This window comes from Pyxicephalus adspersus, chromosome 5, assembly GCF_032062135.1.
Source record: "Pyxicephalus adspersus chromosome 5, UCB_Pads_2.0, whole genome shotgun sequence".
Classification (NCBI taxonomy): Eukaryota; Metazoa; Chordata; class Amphibia; order Anura; family Pyxicephalidae; genus Pyxicephalus; species Pyxicephalus adspersus.
Genome location: NC_092862.1, coordinates 63,052,712 through 63,075,109, shown reverse-complemented (window position 1 = coordinate 63,075,109; position 22,398 = coordinate 63,052,712). Strand labels below are relative to the sequence as shown.

At 39.2% G+C, this 22,398-nt stretch overlaps 1 protein-coding gene and 1 long non-coding RNA gene across 3 annotated transcripts in view; one reads left to right on the top strand and one right to left on the bottom strand.

The window, feature by feature from the left end:
* Positions 1-19,652, bottom strand: part of SLC35B3 (solute carrier family 35 member B3) — a 28,450-nt gene extending 8,798 nt beyond the window's left edge. The window contains exons 1-5 of one of the 2 annotated variants that reach the window (XM_072411727.1): positions 19,357-19,652; positions 9,383-9,644; positions 8,153-8,274; positions 6,769-6,923; positions 2,890-2,997 (exon numbers count right to left, since the gene is read on the bottom strand). In XM_072411727.1, the coding sequence (XP_072267828.1) occupies positions 2,890-2,997; positions 6,769-6,923; positions 8,153-8,274; positions 9,383-9,644; positions 19,357-19,448 (739 nt within the window). In that variant the 5' untranslated portion in view covers positions 19,449-19,652. Of the gene's footprint in view, positions 1-2,889; positions 2,998-6,768; positions 6,924-8,152; positions 8,275-9,382; positions 9,645-12,843; positions 13,078-19,356 lie in introns of those variants that run through there. The other variant, XM_072411728.1, reaches the window with a different exon arrangement.
* Positions 19,653-19,709: 57 nt separating this feature from the next.
* The window catches only part of LOC140331033 (uncharacterized), a 63,024-nt gene continuing 60,335 nt past the window's right edge, over positions 19,710-22,398 (top strand). The window contains exon 1 of the long non-coding RNA XR_011920849.1: positions 19,710-19,867. This is a non-coding gene — a long non-coding RNA (uncharacterized lncRNA). The remainder of the gene's footprint in view (positions 19,868-22,398) is intronic.

Sequence of the window (22,398 nt, the reverse complement as noted above, 5' to 3'; positions counted from 1 at the left end):
AAAATTACCCGTTGTTATGTTTTGCTCACCCTGCACTCTCTTAATCTTGGTCCCCCTCACAGCTTCTTTCTTCCCTACCCTCTCACCAACATTCACCCTCATCCTTTGGACTCACACAGAACATAAACAGCCCCACACATATTGCTGGACACACTTTAGACCTGGTATTTTACAAACTCTGCAACCTAACCCACCTTGACAACTCACTATTTCCCCTTTCTGATCACAACCTTATGACCGCCAACCTATCTAACTCCTGCCCCTCTTCACCACATCCCAGACCTGACCAATGGCACAAAGATATCCGTAACTTTGACCACAACCTATTCTCAAACTGCCTTATGTCCCTAACACCTACTCTGTCCAAATTCATCTCCCAAGAGGAAACTGACACCCAGTTCAACCACTCTCTTTCCTTGGCTCTGGATAAAGTTGGCCCTGCCACCTTCCGCTACCCATGCCCTGCCAACCCCTGACCCTGGCACAACAATCACACCAAACACTTACAAAAGTCTGTACGTACAGCTGAGCGCCAGTGGCAGATATCTGTCCTCCACCGTTGACTTCATGGACCATAAAGCCAGACTACAACACTAACACTGAACTGTCACCAAGCAAAGTTATTTCTCCGCTGTCAATTCCTCCTAAGATTCCAACCCACGCAGCCTCTTCTCAGCAATTTTCTCCCTCCTAAATCTCACACCTGCTCCCCCCACAACAACCTTCTCTGCCCAAGACATAGCCACCTATTTTAGACATAAAATGGCTCACTGGGCCACTCTAATCATATCCACCGCTTCCACCTGTAAATCATCACTGGCCTCCCTCAGCCCTGTTACTGTAGATGAAGTCTCCTCTCCTTTCTCGTCATCTCCATCTACTACCTGTCCACTTGACCCAGTTACCTCTGATCTGCTTTCAAACATGCTATTATTCTCCCTATCCTAAAAAAAAAAAAACCCTCACTAGACCCATCCTTACGTCCTAGATACCATCTCATCTCCCTTCTCCCACGTTTCCAAACTTGAGTGCCTTGTTTTCAAAAGACTCAGCAATTACCTGAGCAACCCTCTTCTTTACCCCCTTCAGTCAGGCTTATGAGCTGCCCATTCCACCAAAAAAGCTCTTACCAAAGTGGCCAATGGCCTCATCAGAGCCAAGTCTCAAGGCAACTTTTCCCTCCTCCTCCTCCTTGATCTTTCTTCTGATTTTGACACTGTTGATCAACCCCTTCTAATGCAAATCTTGCGCTCCATTGGTATCAGTGACACTGTTCTCTCTTGGTTTACTTTTTACCTGTCTGACCTCACCTTTCAAGTTTCTTTCAATGCCAATTCCTCCTCTCCAACTCTTCTCTCGGTTGGTGCTCCCCAATGGAATAATCTTCCTTATCTTATTCGGCTTGCTCCTACCTTCTGCTCATTTAAAAGAGCACTCAAAACACATTTTTTCAGACTTGCCTACCCATCTTCTTCTTCTGTGTTTTAAAACCTTCACTACTTCCCATCCCTCCATATCTCCCTCCTATTGTGTGGGACTTCCCCCACCTCCTCGATTGTAAGCTCCTCGGGGCAGGGTCTTCTTTTCCTCCTGTGTCACTGTCCGTAACTGTCTGTCATTTGCTATCCCTATTTCAAGTACAGCGCTGCGTTTTATGTTGGCACTATGTAAATCCTGTTTAACAATAATAATTGTTATGAATGGATGGTTTTATCCATTATATCAATCTTGATTTCCACACACTTCATAACTAGGCCTTTGTTCCCCATTTGACTAAATAGGCATACACGGAATACATATTTTCTTATTTTCCTTTAGGGGATGCAAGGTTTGTTAAAGTTACAACAGTTTGAATTCAACTTGGAGATTGGCAATAATTTGGACTTTGGGATGTTTGGGACATTGCTCACTGAGTACTTAAACTGAAAAAAAAACAAAAAATAGCCAGGAGGTAATACTATTTGACAAAAGAGACATGCAAAGGTGCGTTTTTGTTTAAGCTCTAAATAGTACAATGTGTGAAGGCACTTACAGGGTATACATAATCTGATGACAGAAGAGGATTGCTTTCTCAATGGAAGTCCGCTGTGAAGCCAGTGGTAAAAATGTCCTGGACTTGGCATTGCTGCAGGGGAACTGCACAGAATAAGGATGTGCCATAACCAGCAAGTAGGCAACAGCAGCTTACTGCCCACCAACAAGTTTATTTCCTCTTGCTGGAGAATTGTGGGGGGTCGTACTGGAGAACACAAACCTCCCCTGTAATATAGTATGCAGTAACACCATTCTGGTAATGCGAGTCCTTTTTTACCTGTAATAGTGTCTATAGGCATATTTATCAATGTATGTACAGTAAGAATAATTTGCAGCACTCTATAATTATGTGCATGTTTTTACAATTATTTGATCAACTTCCCTATTCTCCAATAGCCCTTGAAAACCTGAAGTAGCCACTCACAATTGGTTCATTGTCATTCCTGAAAAATGCAGGGGACTCTTTCTTTGTAACAAGACAGTGATAAAGGGATGTTTTAAGTAGGGATAGGCAAATGCAGTGTTTACATTGTGAGTTGTGAGGTTATGTAACATACCTAACTGTTAATGTGCTGCTGTCATTTCAGCTGTGAAGGTATGTTTCCTGCAAGGTTGCATATTTAAGCCCTGCTAGTCAGGTGGGGTTCCAGGTATATCATGCTTTCAAAAGTAATTTTTGGGTCACATGTATTGGCCTCCAAATATGTAAAGAACTACAACCACAGACTGAAAGCTTCAACATGGCTTAACAATACAAATATGCCTCTACTAGCCAAAAAGACTTCCATCTTCATTTAAAAATCAGAGAAACCTACAGGATATGCCCGCTAAACTAGTTCCAGTTTAACATCTTACCTGTTACATTGAAGTTTGGTGCAACTGTACTATCAGCCAGCGTAAACCATATGAGGCCAATGCTCATACATACAGCTGCTGTCACATCTGCAGCATTATATCTCTTTCCTGTAGGTACAAAAAGGTAAAGCAAACTAGTCTGGTATACTTTTCTGCTACACATGCATTTCACAAACAAATTGAGTGCAGATTCCAAATGTTATGGGATACAATGTGTATAATACCAAGGAAATAGTTCAAGTAATAACAGCAATATTAACAGTAATAATAGCCTAACTCATGAACAATACAAAACAAGAAACAAATTACTCTATATTGAGGTATAGGGCATGTTAGCAATACCAGAACACTTTATTTTCTAAAGAAAATAAATGTGTATATATATATATATATATATATATATATATAAATATATATATGTGTACATATATACACACATATATTTATTTATATTCTTCTTGCCAACAAAATGCTGAGTTGTGTGATCTCAAGCCTAGATAGAATAAAAAATCAAAACCAATGGACCTTGGCTACCACTTAGTGTCATCTCACTTGGCGCGGACTGATCACCAACCCTGATAACCCTTTTATATAAAGTTAAATTAAACCTAAAAGTTATTTTTTTTGTTTAAGAGGCAAGCTGTAAAGAGTGAATGGGAGCACAGAGTCCTCTGGGATACATATGTCAGGCTGCTCAGAGATTGGCCATGGGCAGAAGGGGCTTTTCCAGGCATGCGCGTAGCCAGTTACAGAAGGCTACGACACCTGATCTTGCACTTGGGCAGTGCAAGATAGGGTGCGTAGCCAGAAGAAGTAGAAGATGGCGGCACCCTGTGCTTTCCCCATGCCTGGGCAAAGGAGGATCAAAGGATGGCGTGGGACCAAATCAAGGAAACATGTGGAAGGATCGGGTGCTCTGTGGAAGTAAAGTTAAGTAGTGTTTTTTTATTTTTAGTATAGTTCCTGTATACTGTAAAGTACCTACAGTTTTTTTTCCAGTTTTACTGCATGTGGTAAACTCACATGGTATTTTGAGGATTAGCAAGTTAAAACCAAGAAGTGGACTATATATGAAATAAACTTTTTGCTATGTTTTTAGTACATATGGCAGCAAAATCGTATGGTCAAAACTAACTCCAATAAATTTAGAATTGATTAATGTAATAATTACATAACTGCATTATTTATTTTTTTTTATAAGCAGTTTAGGGTAAAAAAGGGCAGGCTTAACATGTCACTAACATGTCATTAAGAACAATTACCAACTTGTCCATACTATTCTGCCCTGTACCAGCATATGTAGAATATATCATTGTACATCTTTGCTAACCAGTGTTCTCCCCAGAAATTTTTTTCAGCCGGGTGGAGGGCACCTGTAGCCGGGTGGTCAAAAAAAAAAAAAAAGGGTGGGACAAGACAGTGTTCTCAGTAGTTTATGCCATAGGTATCCAGTAACTCCTATTATTGCGTTTGTGTTCTACCTATCCCTTATACTTTGTTCTAACTTTCTAATGCCTGCCCTGTTAGTATGTACAATTTTCCATCCTGTGCCCCAACTGCCCACTGCTATGTAATGTGACCCAACTTTCTAGTTTTCTAAATTTTAATAGTGTAATCCCTTGTAGCAGTGTAACAGTGTGATCAATGTGATGTAACAAGTTAAGCTTAGTTCACATTAGCAGCAAAAAAATGGGCCATTACTGTTCCCGAGTGACTACTTGGCAACTGTTAGGCACCTGGGATTGGTACCAGGCCGTAAGTGCTGGGCTTTTCCAGAGCTAGCAGTATTTTAGGCAGCGGTGGTTCATGGCATGGGGGAAGGTGAAATGCAATCTTACTGGCAGTGTGAATTCGCCCTAATTTCAGATGGGTGCCACGCTGGCTCAACTTCCCTCTTTTCTGATGCTCATTGTAACGTCCAGTGCCACCTTGCACTGCACATGCATGAGCACTTTTTTTCACATTATAAGTAAGCCTCTGAAGATGCATGCACAGAAGGAGCAGTCCACAGCCATCTGAGATATGTGACACAAATATCCCAGGAGGCTGTGGATTTCCCCTTCAGTTTTTACCACCATGGCATTAAAGACTGAAGGGGAGAGGCCCTCCCCAAAATAAGTGTAAAAACAAAAAAACACAAATGTTTCCATTATATAAAAGAGAAAGTCACTCTTTTATAGATTGGTAAAAATGTGGTGATGCCTTAATTGCATCATGCATGTGATGACAGAATATGGCACGACAGCCAATACCCTCCTCTCATCACTGCCCATAAAAAAAAAAAAAAAGTGTGTGTGTTCGGAAGTCAATGGTCGAAAGTCCTTCAAACTTTTAGGATGCACGGTGCCCTCATAGTCACTAGTAACCAATTTCTTTAAGGGAATAGGGGTCACAAGTTTACAGGAGCCTATAATTGAAATATGCAAATTGTGGATCCCCCACAACCACTTACATAGTAAGCAGCATTGGGATGGGGCCCCTAAATTTAAAGATACCTTTCACAGAAATATAATTGACATACTATGCTACCCTGTCTGCTTCTCTTCCTTGAACCCCAATTTCTTTAGAACAGAGAGGTGCAGGGAAACAAAAAAGAAGGTGCAAGTGGTGAATACCTGTGGCTAACACCCCCCAAATTTTCATCATCATGGCATCAATACAACATAAAAAAAAAAAAAAAATCTGTCCATCAAAACGCACCTGTTACACATGACTGTACCCTACCAGTACCTGAACCGCATTTCGTTTTGGTGGGCAGAGTTTATGGTCTATGATGCTATAGTGATGAAATTGTGGGGGGTGGTAGCCACAGATTTTCCACACACATTTTTATCCACACCATTCCGGGGAAATTCAAGTGTTCAAGTGCTAGAAGTTGGCAGTAATGTGTAACAGGGGAGGGCAGGGCAGCGCATTTTGATTGGTAGAGTTTTTTTATGTTCGAAAGATGCTATAGTAATTAAATTTTAGGAGTTAGACAAACGGGTCCCCTACTTGCACCTATATTTTCAGTTACATCCATTCTGTCGCTCTAGAGAAATTGAGGTTCAAAGAAGAAAAGCAGACAAGGTAGCATAGTTTGACAGTTGTAGATTTGTAACAGGTAGGTATACATTTAGGGGCATTACCCAAATGCTCCTTGCTTTGTAAGTGGCCCCGGGGGTCCCTTATTTTCATTTTAAATTTAGGACTTCTAGGTGCACTTTCTTTTGAAACAGCAATCCAAATGTTGTATTTTCATAAGTTTTTACATTTGCCACCCCCATGTCTTGCAATTCCTAAAAGCTAGGGGGCTGATATTTTGGCTACTAGTGGCAACAACTTTCAAGTCATTACGACATACGGTTTAGGTGATATGAAGGTTTGTGCACAGTGATTTCTATCAGTGTTGCTGATGATGACGTCATTGCACACGCCAACTCGGGCGGATACATTTTAGAAGCAGCTTTTTTTATAATAGAAATCCCTGCTCGTGCTATAAGATGGGGATGGGTTGCCTGTGTCTCACTCCCATGAAGGCTGAACTGTGTGCTGAACTCCCCTGCCCTCTCACCGGCAGCAACAATCCTATGAACAGATGACAGCACAGAGCAGCCTCACTGAGACCAGTTCAGACCATTAGAGCTGCATATGGGAAGTGGGCAGGGAAGGCACTGCAGCCGGGCAGAGCAACCAGCTAAAACCTTCTGGGGAGAACAGTGCTTTTGATGTACAATCATTCTGAAACTAGGTAGTATTTTCTAGTGATCAGGATGAAGATTTTAGACTTTGTTTGATGGTTCTTCATGATTGGTCCTTTGCTAATAATGTGTGGATTTCTAATTAATGATATAAATTCTAATAAGTGTGATGAATCATTCAGTAGGGAATGGTGCTTACCTTGAATAAATATTCCTCCAATCATGACAGGGATGAGTTTACAACATTTAAAAATAACCTGAGTAGGATAATTCAAATACCCCAGGGAAGTATTAGAAAGCCCCATTGTGCCCACAGTGAGGAATGCTATTATCATGTATGTTTTTGCAGGTATTCTGAAAAATAAAATAATGAAATGATAAAACATCCTTAGGCATTTATCATAAAGCTTATACCATAGTACAGTCATGAGAAAAAGAAAGTACACCTTTTTAAATCTAGGGTTTTGTGTATCAGGACATAATATAGTGTGCGTTAACACAATGCCCAGGAGGAAAGATATCAGCAATGCTCTTAGAAACTGTTGCTGCTCATCAATCTGGGAAGAGTTATAAGATCATTCCAACACAATTTGAAGTCCAGCATTCTACTGTAAGTTTATGCACAAATTGAAAATATACATGAGTCACCAATCTTCCCAGAAGTGAATGTTCGAGCAAATTCACCCCAAGGTTAGACCCTGCAATGCTCAAGGAATTTGCAAAAAATAAATAAATAAATAAATAAAAAACATGGCAGCATAGCTTGGGTATGCAAAATTGCATCTAATCAAACCACAAGAATTCTGAACAGTGTTCTTTGGACAGATGAGACGAAAGTGGAGGTGTATAAGGAGGGGGAAGGAAACAATATACAAAACCCCAATACATTTACTGCAAAGGGATATAACCATACATTAAAAAACAAGTGTGGGGGGGGGGGGGAGTAGTCTTCGCTGCCGAGAAAGTGGTAGAGCATGTTTTGATTTTATATCAGAGTATTCTAGATAAAAAGTCAGGCCATCTGTCCAAACACATAAGCAAATCTACAACCAAATGACTTAAAATTAAATGACTGGGCTGTTGCAACACCTTGATTCTAAGTCTAGACCTTAACTCAAACAAAATGCTGCAGTGAGACCTTAGGAAAGATGCACATAAATAATGTCCAAACGAGACCAAGGATGGAGTACTTTCAGAACCTGTGTTGTAGTCCAATGTAGCATGCATGCATGCTTTGGGGTTCCAGCAAGTGATGTGTGAATGTGACCTACCACAGGGATATTATGTAAAGTGCCACTGTTGAACACATCCTAAAGAATGCTAATTGCCTGGATCGAAAGCTATTCTTTTGGTTTTTGCTGAAAACCTGAACTACTTCCTTCCTGTGGGTTGGCGATTCAAAACGTATCAAAGGCAGGGATTTAAAGCACCAATCAGAGAGTGTAAGCATTGGAGTTAATGACAATAACACAGGTAATGGCAGCACTAAAAGCCAGTGAAATAAACAAAAAATTATAATATATGTAAAAAAGTTAGGCTTTACCAAGTATATTTTACTACAGGAATGTTTGCTCAGCACATACCTTCTGCGTTTATCTTGTGTCAACTGTAATTCTATTAATCCAAAGACTGAATAAAATCCAAATTGCACTAATGTCAGATACCAACCAAATGGTTTAAAACCCTCAACTGAAAAGATCAATTCCTATAAAACAAAACAAGAAGTTAAAATGGCATAGTTAAATGTATAGCATTTTTATTGGAACAAGAAGAATTCTCCTTATAATTTCATATTATAATATATATATATATATATATATATATATAGTGTATATACTAATTATATATATTAGTATATTTCTCATACTACATTTTCTTTAATATAGCCATGCCAATAAAACATAAAAATAAGTTATTCCATCTCCATGAACAAACAAACCCATCACAAGCCAGGGAAATGCAAACTTGGTATAAAATTACAAATTGTATACACAGAGTTGACCAAGAAAAAAAAAAGCTACATTGTGAATATTCACACAATTTATTATGTGGAAATTGTTACTCTTTTTGGAAATCAGCGTCCCATGTACTCAAGCAAAAATGATGAGATCCACAACTGAGTTTTGGAACAACTGCACCCTAAAGTCCTGTAACCCACCTGCACTAATTTTCTCCACCTCTGCTTCCTAACTATTTCTGTAGCAGAATTGGAACCCGTGCACTATTTAATTTGACTTGCAAAGGAATCCCTTTCTGTGCTGGACGCACCTATGCAATGGGACCTGACAGACCTTTATGTGGTTGTCCAGGACACTGGAACTGCATTTTGATGCCATACAAGTCTGTGAGGTAGTGGCTGGCCCAGAAAGATTCCTGCCTGAAGTAAACAGTAGAAGAAAAAAATATTCTTATATCATTTAATGGTGTGACCTGCATTAGAAAAACAGGACATATCCCCCTAGCATCCGTTCGAGGTTAGGCAAAAGGTGTATAGCTGTCTCACAACTGTGGACCTGAGACACCCCAAAAGCAGCGCATCCTTTGTGACTTTCATAAACTACTACTTGACAAAAAACCCCAAGGCCACCTTGTTATTAGGGTCCCTTCAGAGAAATATATGTCGATAAGCACACAGATACTTGAATCTAACTACAGATTCAATTTTTTACAAATAGGAAAGCATCAGCAAATAAAAATATACAAATTATTCCCAAACTGCACCTGCTGGATAAGTCTGTGTAATTGCATTTTTAATATGAAAACTGACATAGCATTAATACAGGAATATAAATGAAAGTTTGCATGAAGATTACCTGTAAATATCCGTATATTAAATAAAAGATAAAAACTCCTGTAACACAGATGAAAAATTGCACTGGTTTCTGGAACTGGCTTAGATTAATACCAAGCACTCGGATGTCATCTACAGACTTAATGTGAGGGGACATTGTATCAGTTTTTGATGGAACACTGATAGAAATGTACTTCCTTGAGGTATTGTATTTCAGATCCATGGTGCTTGGATGTGAGTCTTCGGGTTCCTCCAACAATTCAGTTTCTTCACCTTCAGAATAACTGAAAGAAAAGTTAAATACATTTTAATGAAAATCTAATATATCCTTGCAAAATAAGTTTTTTGCCAGCAAACCTGCCATTAACTATACAGTGATTTTCCCACAGCTAATCTAATACCGTGTTTCCCCGAAAATAAGACACTGTCTTATATTTTTTTGGGCTTCCAAAAACACACTAGGTCTTATTTTCAGGGTAGGTCTTATATACTTTTTTTAATGAAAAAAAACACACCATATTCCCAAATTCCCCTTACAAATTCCCCTTCTGATCACTCTGTGCTTTTTCTCCACTGTTCGGCAGTTAGGACATGGAACAGCAGGTGGCGCTGTGCCGGTTTCTTTCCTGCTTTACAAACAGGAAAAGACACGATGCTGGCAGAGGAGAGAAGAGACAGACGCTGCTGCAGCCAGAAACACACGCAGGATCGGGTATCAGGTGAGTATATTATTTTAATTTTTTTTTTTTAACACATTTTTAAGGGCTCACTAGAACTAGCCTGGTTACATGCACTTCAGCTTCTGACAGGCGAAGTGCATGTAATATCACTCCGCCTGAGACAGGAGCCGGAACTACAAGGAAAGCATCGGCTTGTGCGGCTGTGTGTTAGCCCGCTGTGTGTACGCCCGCTGTCGCCCGCTGTCTCCCGCTCGGTGAGTACTGTTTTAATTTATGTTTGCTTTTATTTTTTTTATTTTTTTTTTTATTTTTCTACTAGGTCTTATTTTCGGGGTAGGTCTTATATTAGGGCAGGTTGGGGGGAAAAGTGCTAGGTCTTATTTTCGGGGTAGGTCTTACTTTCGGGGAAACACGGTAGCAGTAATAAACAGAGGCTCATGGGTAAAAACTGAAGGAAATAACACAGGTTAGAAAATAAAAGTGTGGAATCACAACACTTACCGTGGACATAAATTCCTTCTCTTCTACATGCAGCTGACCTTACACAGAGGCTTGTGTCTGAGCTTACATTTCATCTTACGTTTAACCGCGACATGACACTAGAATATGTATAGATTTCCTTATATTCATTTTTGGTGTACACTATAACTCTATTGCAGCCCTGGTATTCTGCACAATTAAAATGCAGTCACTACCAAGCAAAACTTTGAATCTGATTGCATGTCAAAGGGTATTGTCAATGTCAAAGTATTTTATACTTGAGCACAAATGTGATTTACAATGTATTCTGTTCTTTTTAGACTTACATATTTAATCCTCAATTTAAAGCTTTACATCACTAACAAAACCACTATCCCAAAGTGCACATCAAAAATTGAAGTTCCAGCCCTTGCACACCCACAGTCTTTGTATGTTACAGGAAGTTACTGCTAAGGTTTAATCAGCCTATATTTTGCCTCCTCAGATTGTTTATTCTCCCCTCTACTAACAAGCTAATAAAAGTTGAAACTTTTTTTTACATGTTATTTTAGACCTAGTGATTGGTCTAGTAAATGAAATGGGAGAGTCCAGAGCAATCAGATTGGGGAGAAAAACGCTAGATGAGGGGGAATGCTAATGAGCCAAACCTTACTTGGCTTACTGCAGTTTCTAATGCGCACCGTAAGAAGTTAAGTACAGGTAGTCCCTGGGTTAAGGACATCTGACATACAGACCCCTCCTAGATACAAACTGGGCTTTCCTGATCGCTCTGTGCAAGACAAAGACTTGGAAGGGACGGTTTGCATGACTTGTGGAAAAAATCATTTGGTAAACCGAGCTGAGGTTAAGGGTGATCTTAGAGGAGAGAGCTCTTTCTGCAGCCTCTTAACTCCTTCATGACCAAGAAAAACTCTGCAGTTGTTTCTTTTTGCATATCAAAGCACAGCTTGCTCCAGAAGTTAATAAAGGTCTAGGCTCCGTCAAAGTTTTTTTTTTTTTTTGCTTTGTATGTGAAAAACTGTCAGGATTTTATACAGTAACTGACACCATGCTGCCTAATAAAAAGTTGAGAGAAATATCTGTCCAAATTGCAATTTTCTTAAAATAATGTACCTGTTTCAACTTCAATATACAAATTCAACAAACCCACAGTCCCCATCATGTATGTAACTCGGGGACTACCTATACAGTAAAATCAAAATAAAAATATCAACACAGCAAAGGAACCCATGCAACCGGGCAAAGTTAAAAGTAGGGTTGGGGTTTAGTATAAACACCCCTTCTTCTTTACTTTTCCACCTATGTGATGAAGCAGGAACAAGGTCCAACCATAGGCAAAAAACTAAAAAACAAAGAGAAAAAAATGCACATATATATATATATATATATATATATATATATATATATATATATATAATTATATGAGCTGTTCCACACTTCTGACTGTGCAGTCCTGATACGTACACAGCCACATAGCAGGGTTCTGTCTAACCTGATTTTCCCTCTGCAGTTACACTTTCCTAGCTCCTCAGTGGAAAATGAAAAGTGGGAACCTTATGAACTAATCTCTCTTGGTCACTTTGTTCTTTCTTTGCAGCTTCGAGGACTACAACACAACTGATTGGCAACGTTTTGCTGCTTCTTCCTCTCCTCCTTGAACTGTGCTGTACAATGGGCTCTATAAGGTCGATTTCAAGTTGAATTCAGGTACTTTCACTACTGACAGTAAAAAAAAAATACACCTAATGTCATATGAATGGATACAGAGCTGCAATAATGCATCTTTTACATCTGCCTGGTGTTCATCTTCAATGAAACATGTAAGGATAGCCATATGGGAACTGCTAAGGCTTTGTAAAAGTGCTGACATTGGTGTCATCCGGACCCTCAGCGCACTATTATCATTAAACAGGATTTATATAGCGCCAACATGTTACGCTGCGCTGTACAATAGGGGTTGCAAATGACAGACAGTGACACAGGAGAAGACTCTGCCCGAAGAGCTTACAATCTACTACTACACAAGTCAGTAACCTGGGGAATGACAGATGACACTGGCTGTATATTTGTATCATTATCCTATTGGTAATACAGCAAGTACAGGGCTGACAACCCTAGAAATAATATCTACACTACAATATAGAAAGATATACAGCTCTGTAATGTGCCTGCTATGACATGGACTCGCTCCCAGCCTGTAATATACAGTGAATGAATGGTTCAGGTCTGAAGCGCACACACAGGCCGGGGTGCAGACGTGACAACAGAGTGTGAATGAAAGGCACTGCCAGGGACACTGACACACAGGAAACTCCACACATACATCAGCTGAGGGGAGACGATGAGCTGGCCGGAACTCCTTCACATACATTCCTCCTCCTCCACTTCTAGCAGCCGTCTGTCACCTCCATAACCCCATAATCAGCTGAACACGCCCGGTATCCGCATAGTAGAACCTCCGGGGACTCTGACAGACCGGCGGCCAGCAAACCACACACTGCCTTCGTGTTGTTTTCTAGTTGTTAGTGACAGCAGCCGCTTCCGGGTTTGGAACGTCACAACGTGATGACGTATTACCTCAGAAGAATGGGCGGGAATATGTAAGGGCTGTGCAGAGTGTTGTGGTGACTGAAAGCCACGTGAGCTATAGTAAATAAATGCATAGTCCTGGAACTTTGTGCTTCTTCACTGCTCACCTTATTCAGTAATCATCACTTTTAATTTTTTTTTCGTCTTTCGTTTCGTTTTTACCACACATATTAAAAGTAACTATTACTGAATGTTGTTCCTATCAAAATAGAGCTGCACCTATGCAATGTTCTGTTTTTGGAGACATAAAGGATCTATTGGACCTCTAATGCCTACCTTGTTGTGCCTAAGACAGGGGTGTCCAAACTTTTTACAAAGTGGGCCAGATTTGGTGAGGTGAAAATGTGTGGGGGCCGACCACTAACCAGGGTCAGTGTGGGCGTGGTCTGTGAGGGTCCTGCACAGCACACGCCCACCAGGGTGACATGAGGGATTTCCTGTGCATGGAGTCGGGTGTCAGTGCGGGCTCCGTGCAGAGCGAGTTCTTGGAATCAGAGTTGGCGTGGTATGAGCAGGTCCAATATATGAAGTTGGGGATTCCCTGTACACACATGGGGACTCCCGTCCTGCTGAATATGCCCACTGAGTAGCGGGCCGATAATTGCAAGGGGGTTAACCAACTTTAATGACAGATAAAATAGCTTTTTTGTACCTGTGTATTTTATACTGTGCGGGCCGCATATTATCAATTTCATGACAAAGGCTGCGGGCCGGTGGAATTTTGAACACGGGCTGCAATTGGCCCTGGGCCGGACTTTAGACATGCCTGGCCTAAGTGGTCCAAACAAAATTGTTTGAATTTCTCTACTGCTCTAATTTTTTAAGGACATAAGTTGTGCCTTCAGCAGTGAAAAGGTTAAGATGGAATCAGGGGCAGACATAGGGAGGTGTAAAGTGTTCCACAGCATAGGGGCCCGGGCCCTCCTGATCCAGCAGGGACCCCCACAGGGGCCCCAAGTTAGTTTTGCACGGGGGATCACAGTTGGCTACATCAGCCGCTGGATGGAATTAAACCTTAAAGCAGACCTAAACGCAAAATTTTTACTTCAGATAAAAGGGTAGATAATCCCTTTATACAAAGTCAAAATTTGCCTTTTTTTAATGCAACACCATTTAAAAAAAAAAAAGAAGTGCAGCACCTGCCCTTACTGGCTCGATCTGAGGCTCTTGGCAGCTTCTTCTGCGCATGCTTGATTTTGGGCAATCATAGAAGGAATCTTTTCTTTAATGGGAGAAAAAAATGTGCATGCACCTCCATCTATGTCACCTGATCTTGCGCCTCCGCAATGTGAGATCAGGTGACCTATAGAGAAGAAATAAGACCAAGGAACATGGCGGCACCCGGCGCTTCCTCTGCACCGGGCCAAAGGAGGATACTGGGATGACACGCGACCGGATCGAGGAAATCTCTATATGGACAGTGTACAATCCTGTCCGCTAATGGAGTCCAAAGGGTGACAAAAACCTGTCAAACACAATAAAAATTGGAAGATAACATGGCAGCGGTGGGGACAGAGTGGACGCAGGATGCTCAGACCTCACATACCTGGAAGAGAAATGTGAGAAATATGGGTACACTGACACATTACAGCAAATGCTGCCTGCCCCACTATGGGATAATTCTGCTGAGAAAAAATAAAATAGTGCATTCAATACACAAATTATTTTAGGTGCCTTCACAGTTACATTTAACCTGCAACTGACCTCCTTCCAAGCAGCAGCAAGCTGCTTCTGTTTTCCTGTTAACCTGTTTTGGTTTTGATAAGTGGACCTATAATCATAGCCACATATACTGTTCTATTTACACCATAGGGGAAGAGGCTGGAGGTGTGTGTAGCTGCACTCAGCTCAGAAGTATGAGGAAGAGAAGCTTCCATACACTAGTAAACTGTAAATGTAAAATGTAATGCCTGTATTACATACAGTAATATCATTATGTATCTGTCTGTTAAAGAAAAACTAAATAAACTTTTTCCATAACTGGCAAATATGCGCCTTTTTCTGAGCAGCTTGTAGCAATGACAGGTCCATTAACCTGTCACTGTTGCATCCGCAGAAGATGCCATGTGATGCAGAAGTTACATTGTTACCAGCGTCTATGTTTATTTGGGATGTTACCATGAATAGGGCCTGGATTTGCAATGCATGGTGTAAGCACTGTGTAGTAGACTGCACTAAACCTCTAACTTCCAAAAAAACCTCCACCTCCAGATGACTTCTTGTATTTAATTCCACTAAAAACCACTGAATAAATGAATACCAATGTCAGAGACAAAAATTTCTCAACCTTTTTAACATGGGGGAAGCTCTTGAAAATATTTTCAGGTCTTCAGGTAACCTCTGCTATTCTTGCAGATAGTCAAAAAGATCATTGAAGACATTTAAACTGATCTGGGAGACACAAACTTCTCATGGCTCAGGGGACCCCTAGCAACCTCTGGAGGACTCCTAAAGTTCCATGAAACCCTGGTCAAGAAACACTGGTTTAGACAGTTGTAACGGCAACCACTATGTTTGCTCAGTACAGGTTTTATTCAGTTACCAAATATAATACTACACTGATCTTCATCCATTCTCTAGGTAATTAGATTAGTCACAGTATAAAAGAAACATAAAGATGAAACATTGCATCCATGGGTTTAACTATCCATTTTCTATGTATTAATTTTGTTTGATCTGTGTGATGTATTCTTTACACATTAACTCTCCATTCCAAGCCCAGATGTAGGTTGACTACATAAAACGTCTGAAAATCAGTGAATAAATGACCCCCCTCCATTAGTCTTTCCATACATAACTGCAGTTGCAGGGCTGTCTAAGAGCATCCACCTATGTATGCACCAAACACCATTGGATCCATAAGCAGGGGCCACTACAATTCTTTCTAATTCTTTTGTGGCTGGAAGCTGAAGCTTACTGTCAATCATTGCAGGACACCCTTCCATATCTCTGTGCATGTGTAGAATGGAGGTGACTAACAGGGGGATAGGGGGTGGGCAGGTAGTTTGTGGGGGAGTCACTGTTGATTTAGACACAAGGTGAGATTTAAATTACCTCATGGGACCACCCGGGGATAAATCAAAGATGTGTATTATTCTGCCTTAGAGGAGAACATACACATACCTTTTATTTAAAAAAAAAAAGTATAAATTTAGGTACCCAATAACTAAGGGTGCATAAATCAGTTTGCTGTAAATATCTTATTGCTGTTTCTTGAGTTTCCCCATCCGCATTTGGAAACTGTGTTGGTCCAAGAGTTGCAACTAAAACTCAATGCTTTCTCTTTACAGGAATACCTCAAATGGCTTGTCATTGCTACAGCACTGAAATCAGCAATACTTGCTCCCCTTTCCTTGTGTGTGGGACCACTGTACAGAGGCTTCTACTCTTGAACAAAGTTCACTGGTCTTTAATTGGGCCCAACACAGAGTTTTTAGCTAGAAAAAAACAAAAAAAAAACCACATGTATCAAAAATGAATTGAATTTGTACGCTCTCAGTCAACACATACAAAATATGGTATGTGCATACAGTATACTAGTACAATCTACCATAAGTCAAATGAAATATATAATATTATAACAAAAAAAGGAAAACATTTATGGACATTTACCACAGTCAATTAATTTCTGTAGATTTGTCTGCTTGTTGAATTACAAGGTTCTATTAAAGGATATGCTTGCTGTATACACCAACATAAACAGCTCTGATCATTTTATATCTGGTGAATTTCAGTTTGAAAGTTAAAAATGACTGCAGTTAAAATGAAGCACATCAAGAGTGCTTAAAAAAACTTAAACCATACCTAAACTCAGAAATTTCACTTTACATAAAAGGGTAGATAACCCTTGTACTAACTGTAGAGTAAAAATTCAGTATTTATTTTTAAATTTTTAAAAAAAAAAGGGTGCAGCACCTCCCCCTAATTCTCGTTTGCCTAGGCGATGTGCAGAAGAAGCCTTTTCACACAAAGAGAAAAATTTGCCGATCTGCAAGTTTTTTTCCCCATCCTACATCACCCGATGTCGCCCCTGAGTCTGGTGAAGTAGGATGAAAACCTGGAATAAGAGACAAAGATGGAGGGGTTCGGAGCGCTAGCTCTGGGACTGATGCCAGGATGACGCAGAACCTGATGCAAGACACCCCCAGATGGATCGGACTGCACTGTGGAATTGAAGGTAAGTGGATTTTCTGTTATCTCTGCACATTTTTTTAAAAGACTGTGTTTATAAATGAATTATGTTATACCCTGACACAGATATGCTTCTTTTCATCTTGGATATGAAATGCAAATCAGATCATGCAAATTAAAGTTATTAGATTTTTTAATATAAAATATTTGACAGATGCATTTCTGGGTGGTTACCTTGAGTAGAATTTGAATTTAACAAGCAATCTACAAGCATCCAAAACCTTACTAAATTCTCTGCTACACATGTTGTTTTGTTTGCTACTTAATACATAACGGAGTCTGTTTCCCTCTCAGTATTTAATTTGTTTGTAAAGGTTTCTATTTAATATGCGTCTAACTATATTTCATTGTTATATTTCAGCATATGTGAAAACTTTGAAATACAATGCATCCTATGTTTTTATTTATTATCATGTCATTATTTTTGGTTCTTCTTTTCTTGTACAAATATTTTACTTAATTTAAACAGCCAATACAATTATAAACAAGTAACAAAATCCTGATATAATTTACAATATGAAAGCACAACAGAGAAAAATTAAAAATATAAGGCAAAAAGTGTATCTGGGGAACACAGAAATTTTGGTAATGTAGTATGGGGGTTTGGGAGCACAGAAAAGATGTACAGCATGTCAATATACTCTTGAAAACTCTGTGGAAACAAGGGGCATCCCACAATCCCTGCTGACAGAAGATAGGGGAACATAGGTTTACCCCACCATATCCTAAATTTGTAACAAAAGGCGCAAGGCTAAAGAGAGGCCTCTTACCACAGAAGTGAGGAGAATGAGACAGGAAGACATGTCCAAAAGCACCCAAAGTGTGTAACTGCTAGCCCACCAAATTCCTTGTGACGAAACAAAAATAGCCCTGGAGACTCTTGGTCGGACAGAGCCCCAAATATATTTAAATATTTTGTATTGTAGGGAACAGAGAACGTGCAAAGGAAGCACAATGGGGAGGGCATGGACAAAAACAATACAATAATTTTGTCAAAAACTTCATTATAATAGCATTAAGCCTGCAGAGATAATAAATGGTTGCTATTGACATAGTAAACTATCCAACGTATGAAGAACCTTGGGATAATTGGCTTTTTAAATTGTATGAAAGGCAGACAAAAGATTAATTTCTACATCATGGAAGTCTAGTAACTCAGAGAAAGGAAAAGTTACTGTGCATCATGGCAAGAGTAGAGATATGCAATCAAAATGGGACACAATAGAGAGAAAGCCATGACGGGACGTTAATGTGGCAAGGATGTCATCTTTACTTAATGAACATAGTTCTACTTAAAAGCTGAGCTAAAACTCCACTATGAAAACTTGTCTCTTCTGCAATGAAACATATTTCCATGCATCCCCCAGGGCTTCTGGGACTGAATGAATGAAATCCAATATTTACATCACTCTGGACTGGCCAATCAAGAGGGACAAAAATTCAGAACCCGAAAAAGAGTGAAGATGGTGGTGGCACAATAGAATGGGGACAGGTGAGTGCATTTAAAAAAATTGTGATCAGGCAGGTATGGTTATTTTATTGCAGAAATGACAGGCAGTCCCTTCAGCAATAAAATACCCTTACCTGCTTCCAATTTTTTGATGGTATAGTTTATTTCCACTTTAAGAGAGCAATGACATATATAATATGTTCTTGGCAGTCAAAAAAGAGGTCAATGAGTAGTTGGGTGGAGGGTAGTGCAGAGTTCAGCTTTTAGGTTCCTCCCTCACTTTGTGTACTGAATAAGAAAAGACAAGACCGAGATTAAAATGCAAATTATTATTATACAGTATTTATATAGCACCGACATATTACGTAGCGCTTTACAAAGTCCCTAGTTCACATCACTAGCTGTCCCTCAAAGGGCCTCACCATTGTATACTGTACAATAAACTGTATATTGCCATAAAGAAGCCAAGTACATATACTCACTGCACAATACCCAAAACACATTACAAATGTCAATGTCTACCTAGTCTTCGTCACATTTACAACCGCAGGTTGTCATTATGCTAGGTGTAAGTATGTTTTCACGAGTTTAAACAGTATATATTACCTTTCTGGTTTGGTCACAGGTTGCTGATTGATGTTTTGGGTATTTGAACGAGGGTCCTTTGCAAGCGTCCAAGTTCTGTTGTCAGTAAACATTTTGTTTAGAAAAGTAGTAGAGAAATTAAGGAATATAGCTATTTTACTGGCAATAATAACTTCCTCATCTGTTGTTACTCGTGTAAAATAAAGCAGTACTGTTGGCAAGTAAATGTTTAACTTTAAATCCTTAAGATCAAGTATATCCTGTCTGTATGTGTCAGCAGGTGTAGGTGTGGCAGCCACTGCTATCCTTGCTTGGCTTATTTCGTTTTGCGTACAGGCTATTACTGTGTCTGTTACAAAAATAAGTAAGGTACACAGGTAGCTTTCCCATTGGTCGGTAGAGAGCACTTCTGGGTTCACAACACACAGGAAAGATGGGTAAAGGGATGTTTACTGATCCTTCTGCACCAGACAGCATGAAAAAGTTTTGCAGAGCCTGGACTTTTAGAAGCTGCAGGAAGTCTGGGCACCAGGTGAGCCAGGTAGAGTTTTTCTAAACATAATATAGACAGAAAGCTAATCCTTTGCCTAAGCCTACCTTAAGGAATAACTTCTTACGGAATATGTAGAGACCAGCAAACATAAATGTATTTATACAGTTTACTATATTGTGCAGGGGTGGGAAGGCTGCAAACAATTTCTCTGTTGTACTAAAATTCTAAGCAGTATTTGCATACTTGTGTGACGTTCTTCCTGCTGGGCCACAGAATTCAGCCTATCCCCAACCCTCTCTGTCGCTTAGCCTTTGTACAACTGTTGGTATTTGGTGTTGGCCCCTGGTTTTAATGTTTATTATTCCCATCTACCCGATTTTCCATCTGTTTTTCATGTGTTCTGACCTCCAACTTAAACTTGTCTTAACATGTAAATTAGTTTTTTCCTATTTTACTGTCAACCTATAAAATAGGCGTATTTAAAGTACCAGAGCTCAGGAATAGTCCTGCTACCAAATCCCCATGATCAAGGGCCTCCCCTTTATTAGAACACTGTGCTGCATACTAGTGACACAGAGAATGCACCTATTTTCTGATAGGTTTGCTTTGCACCTACACCTCACAAACTCAACTTTAACTCAATACCTTGGAAAAAAAAGCATGTCCATGTAAAATAGAGATTAAATGTGATTAATTAGAACACAGATAATAATTACACAGCGCATATAGTGCATATATTTAAAGTGTCCAAAATGTGAACTGAGTTCATTTGGCTAATTAGATTAGGTCAAACTTTATGAGTGCATATTTTATTGTATGGCTTTGATTTACCTTGGGTTTTAAATATGTAAGAGGAATGTCTTTTATTGAGTACATATGAGTACATTTGACAGTAAACAGTCACTTTCAATTGGACTTGTCCTGTAATGTTGACACTTCTCAAGCAACTTCTTTAGTTATAGTGAATGTCAGGTCATATCCCAGCATTCATGTCCACATGGGTAACATAGACACCTTAATTTAATTAACATGGAATGTTGCAGGTCTTGTTTGTCCAAGAACAGAATGGGAAGTGTGAAAGCTGTGGAACTGTTCTAGTTCCATATTCTCATTCATGTTATCAACTTGTCTATATAGCTGCAATATACATCTCAATAAATTAGAATATCGTCACAAAAATCTATACAATATAGTATATGTTTCACTTTTTGTACATGGTGAAAATGTCTGTTAATTCAGTTGATTGATACATTTTGATGGTAAATCCCAAATTAAATCTTTTAGTGTAAAAGTGCTCAATGCAATTAGTGTATGTCAAAAACTTTGTAAATTGTTACAGATTATTTTTTTAGTAGCCACTGTCTGAGTATGAAAATTAGAACTATGAAAGTATGACATTTTTCTGCTGCATGCGGTCAATAAACTTATGTGGTTCATATACTGTAGTCTATATGCTTTTCAGTTCATCATTATCTGATAATACAGAAGGTCAGTTCATCACCTTATTTTCCTCCTGCTCAATGATAATATAAAAGGATTCCGGATGGACAGCTCAATCCCTCTTCCATTTTTTATTTGATTGTTATGCTATTGCCTAGTTACTCTGGAGAGGCATCCAGGACAATTTTCTGCACTTTATGACCCTTAGATTTAGGTCTACACTTTCCCCATCTATTCCAGCAATCCTATTGAGGATTAATACAATCTTTATATAATATTAAGGTGGGATTTATTAATTATTCTTGGCTACTGAAACCTTTTAAACAGAAAGCAATTTTCTAAGTGTATATTTCATGTTACTTTATAGCAGCATTGGAAATGTTGTATTTACAATGTCATCTAAGCATGGTCTTGTATACAATATTCCATAGTATTGTGTGCATTTAGTCACCCATTCCACTAGCTATTGGGTTTTTTTTCCAAGCACATTCCATTTATCAGGTATACTTGATTTTATAATCTTTTTATTTTTAAATTGAATCAAATATGGATGATTTATTGATAGCAAACCAATACCTGTGCAGGGTAATCCCACTATAAATAACCACAACCAGCTGTAGCTCATAAATGAAGAATGTATTGTCCATTTTTTTGAAGAACTAAAATATCCCACTAGTATTAATGCATTACAAATATTTAAACTCATGGATATGAGTGTTAGCTGTTTGTAAGAATCCCACATTTTATTTATTATTCACTTTATAAATGTTTACCATGAAATTTAAGCAAAATAAACATTAGATAGCTGGGGATCATGTAACATGAGTACAAATTAATTTATTAAAAGTGGCAATATAATGGGTTCAATACATGTTCACTTTGAGATTCCGCCAGTCACCTTCAAATAATAAATCTTTGCATGAATGGCTATTGGGTGTATTAGATCTGTGACCCAAGTAAGTATGTTTACGCAGCCCTTTGTGAAAAATAAAAAGTGTATTGATCAGCCCACCTTGTAATGATTACAACCAGCTTAACAAATGGCAATGGAAGCCCACATGGTAAGGTAAGATATAGGGAATTTTATTGACACCTGAAAAGCCGAGTAAGTGGACTGAGATTTTAAAGTC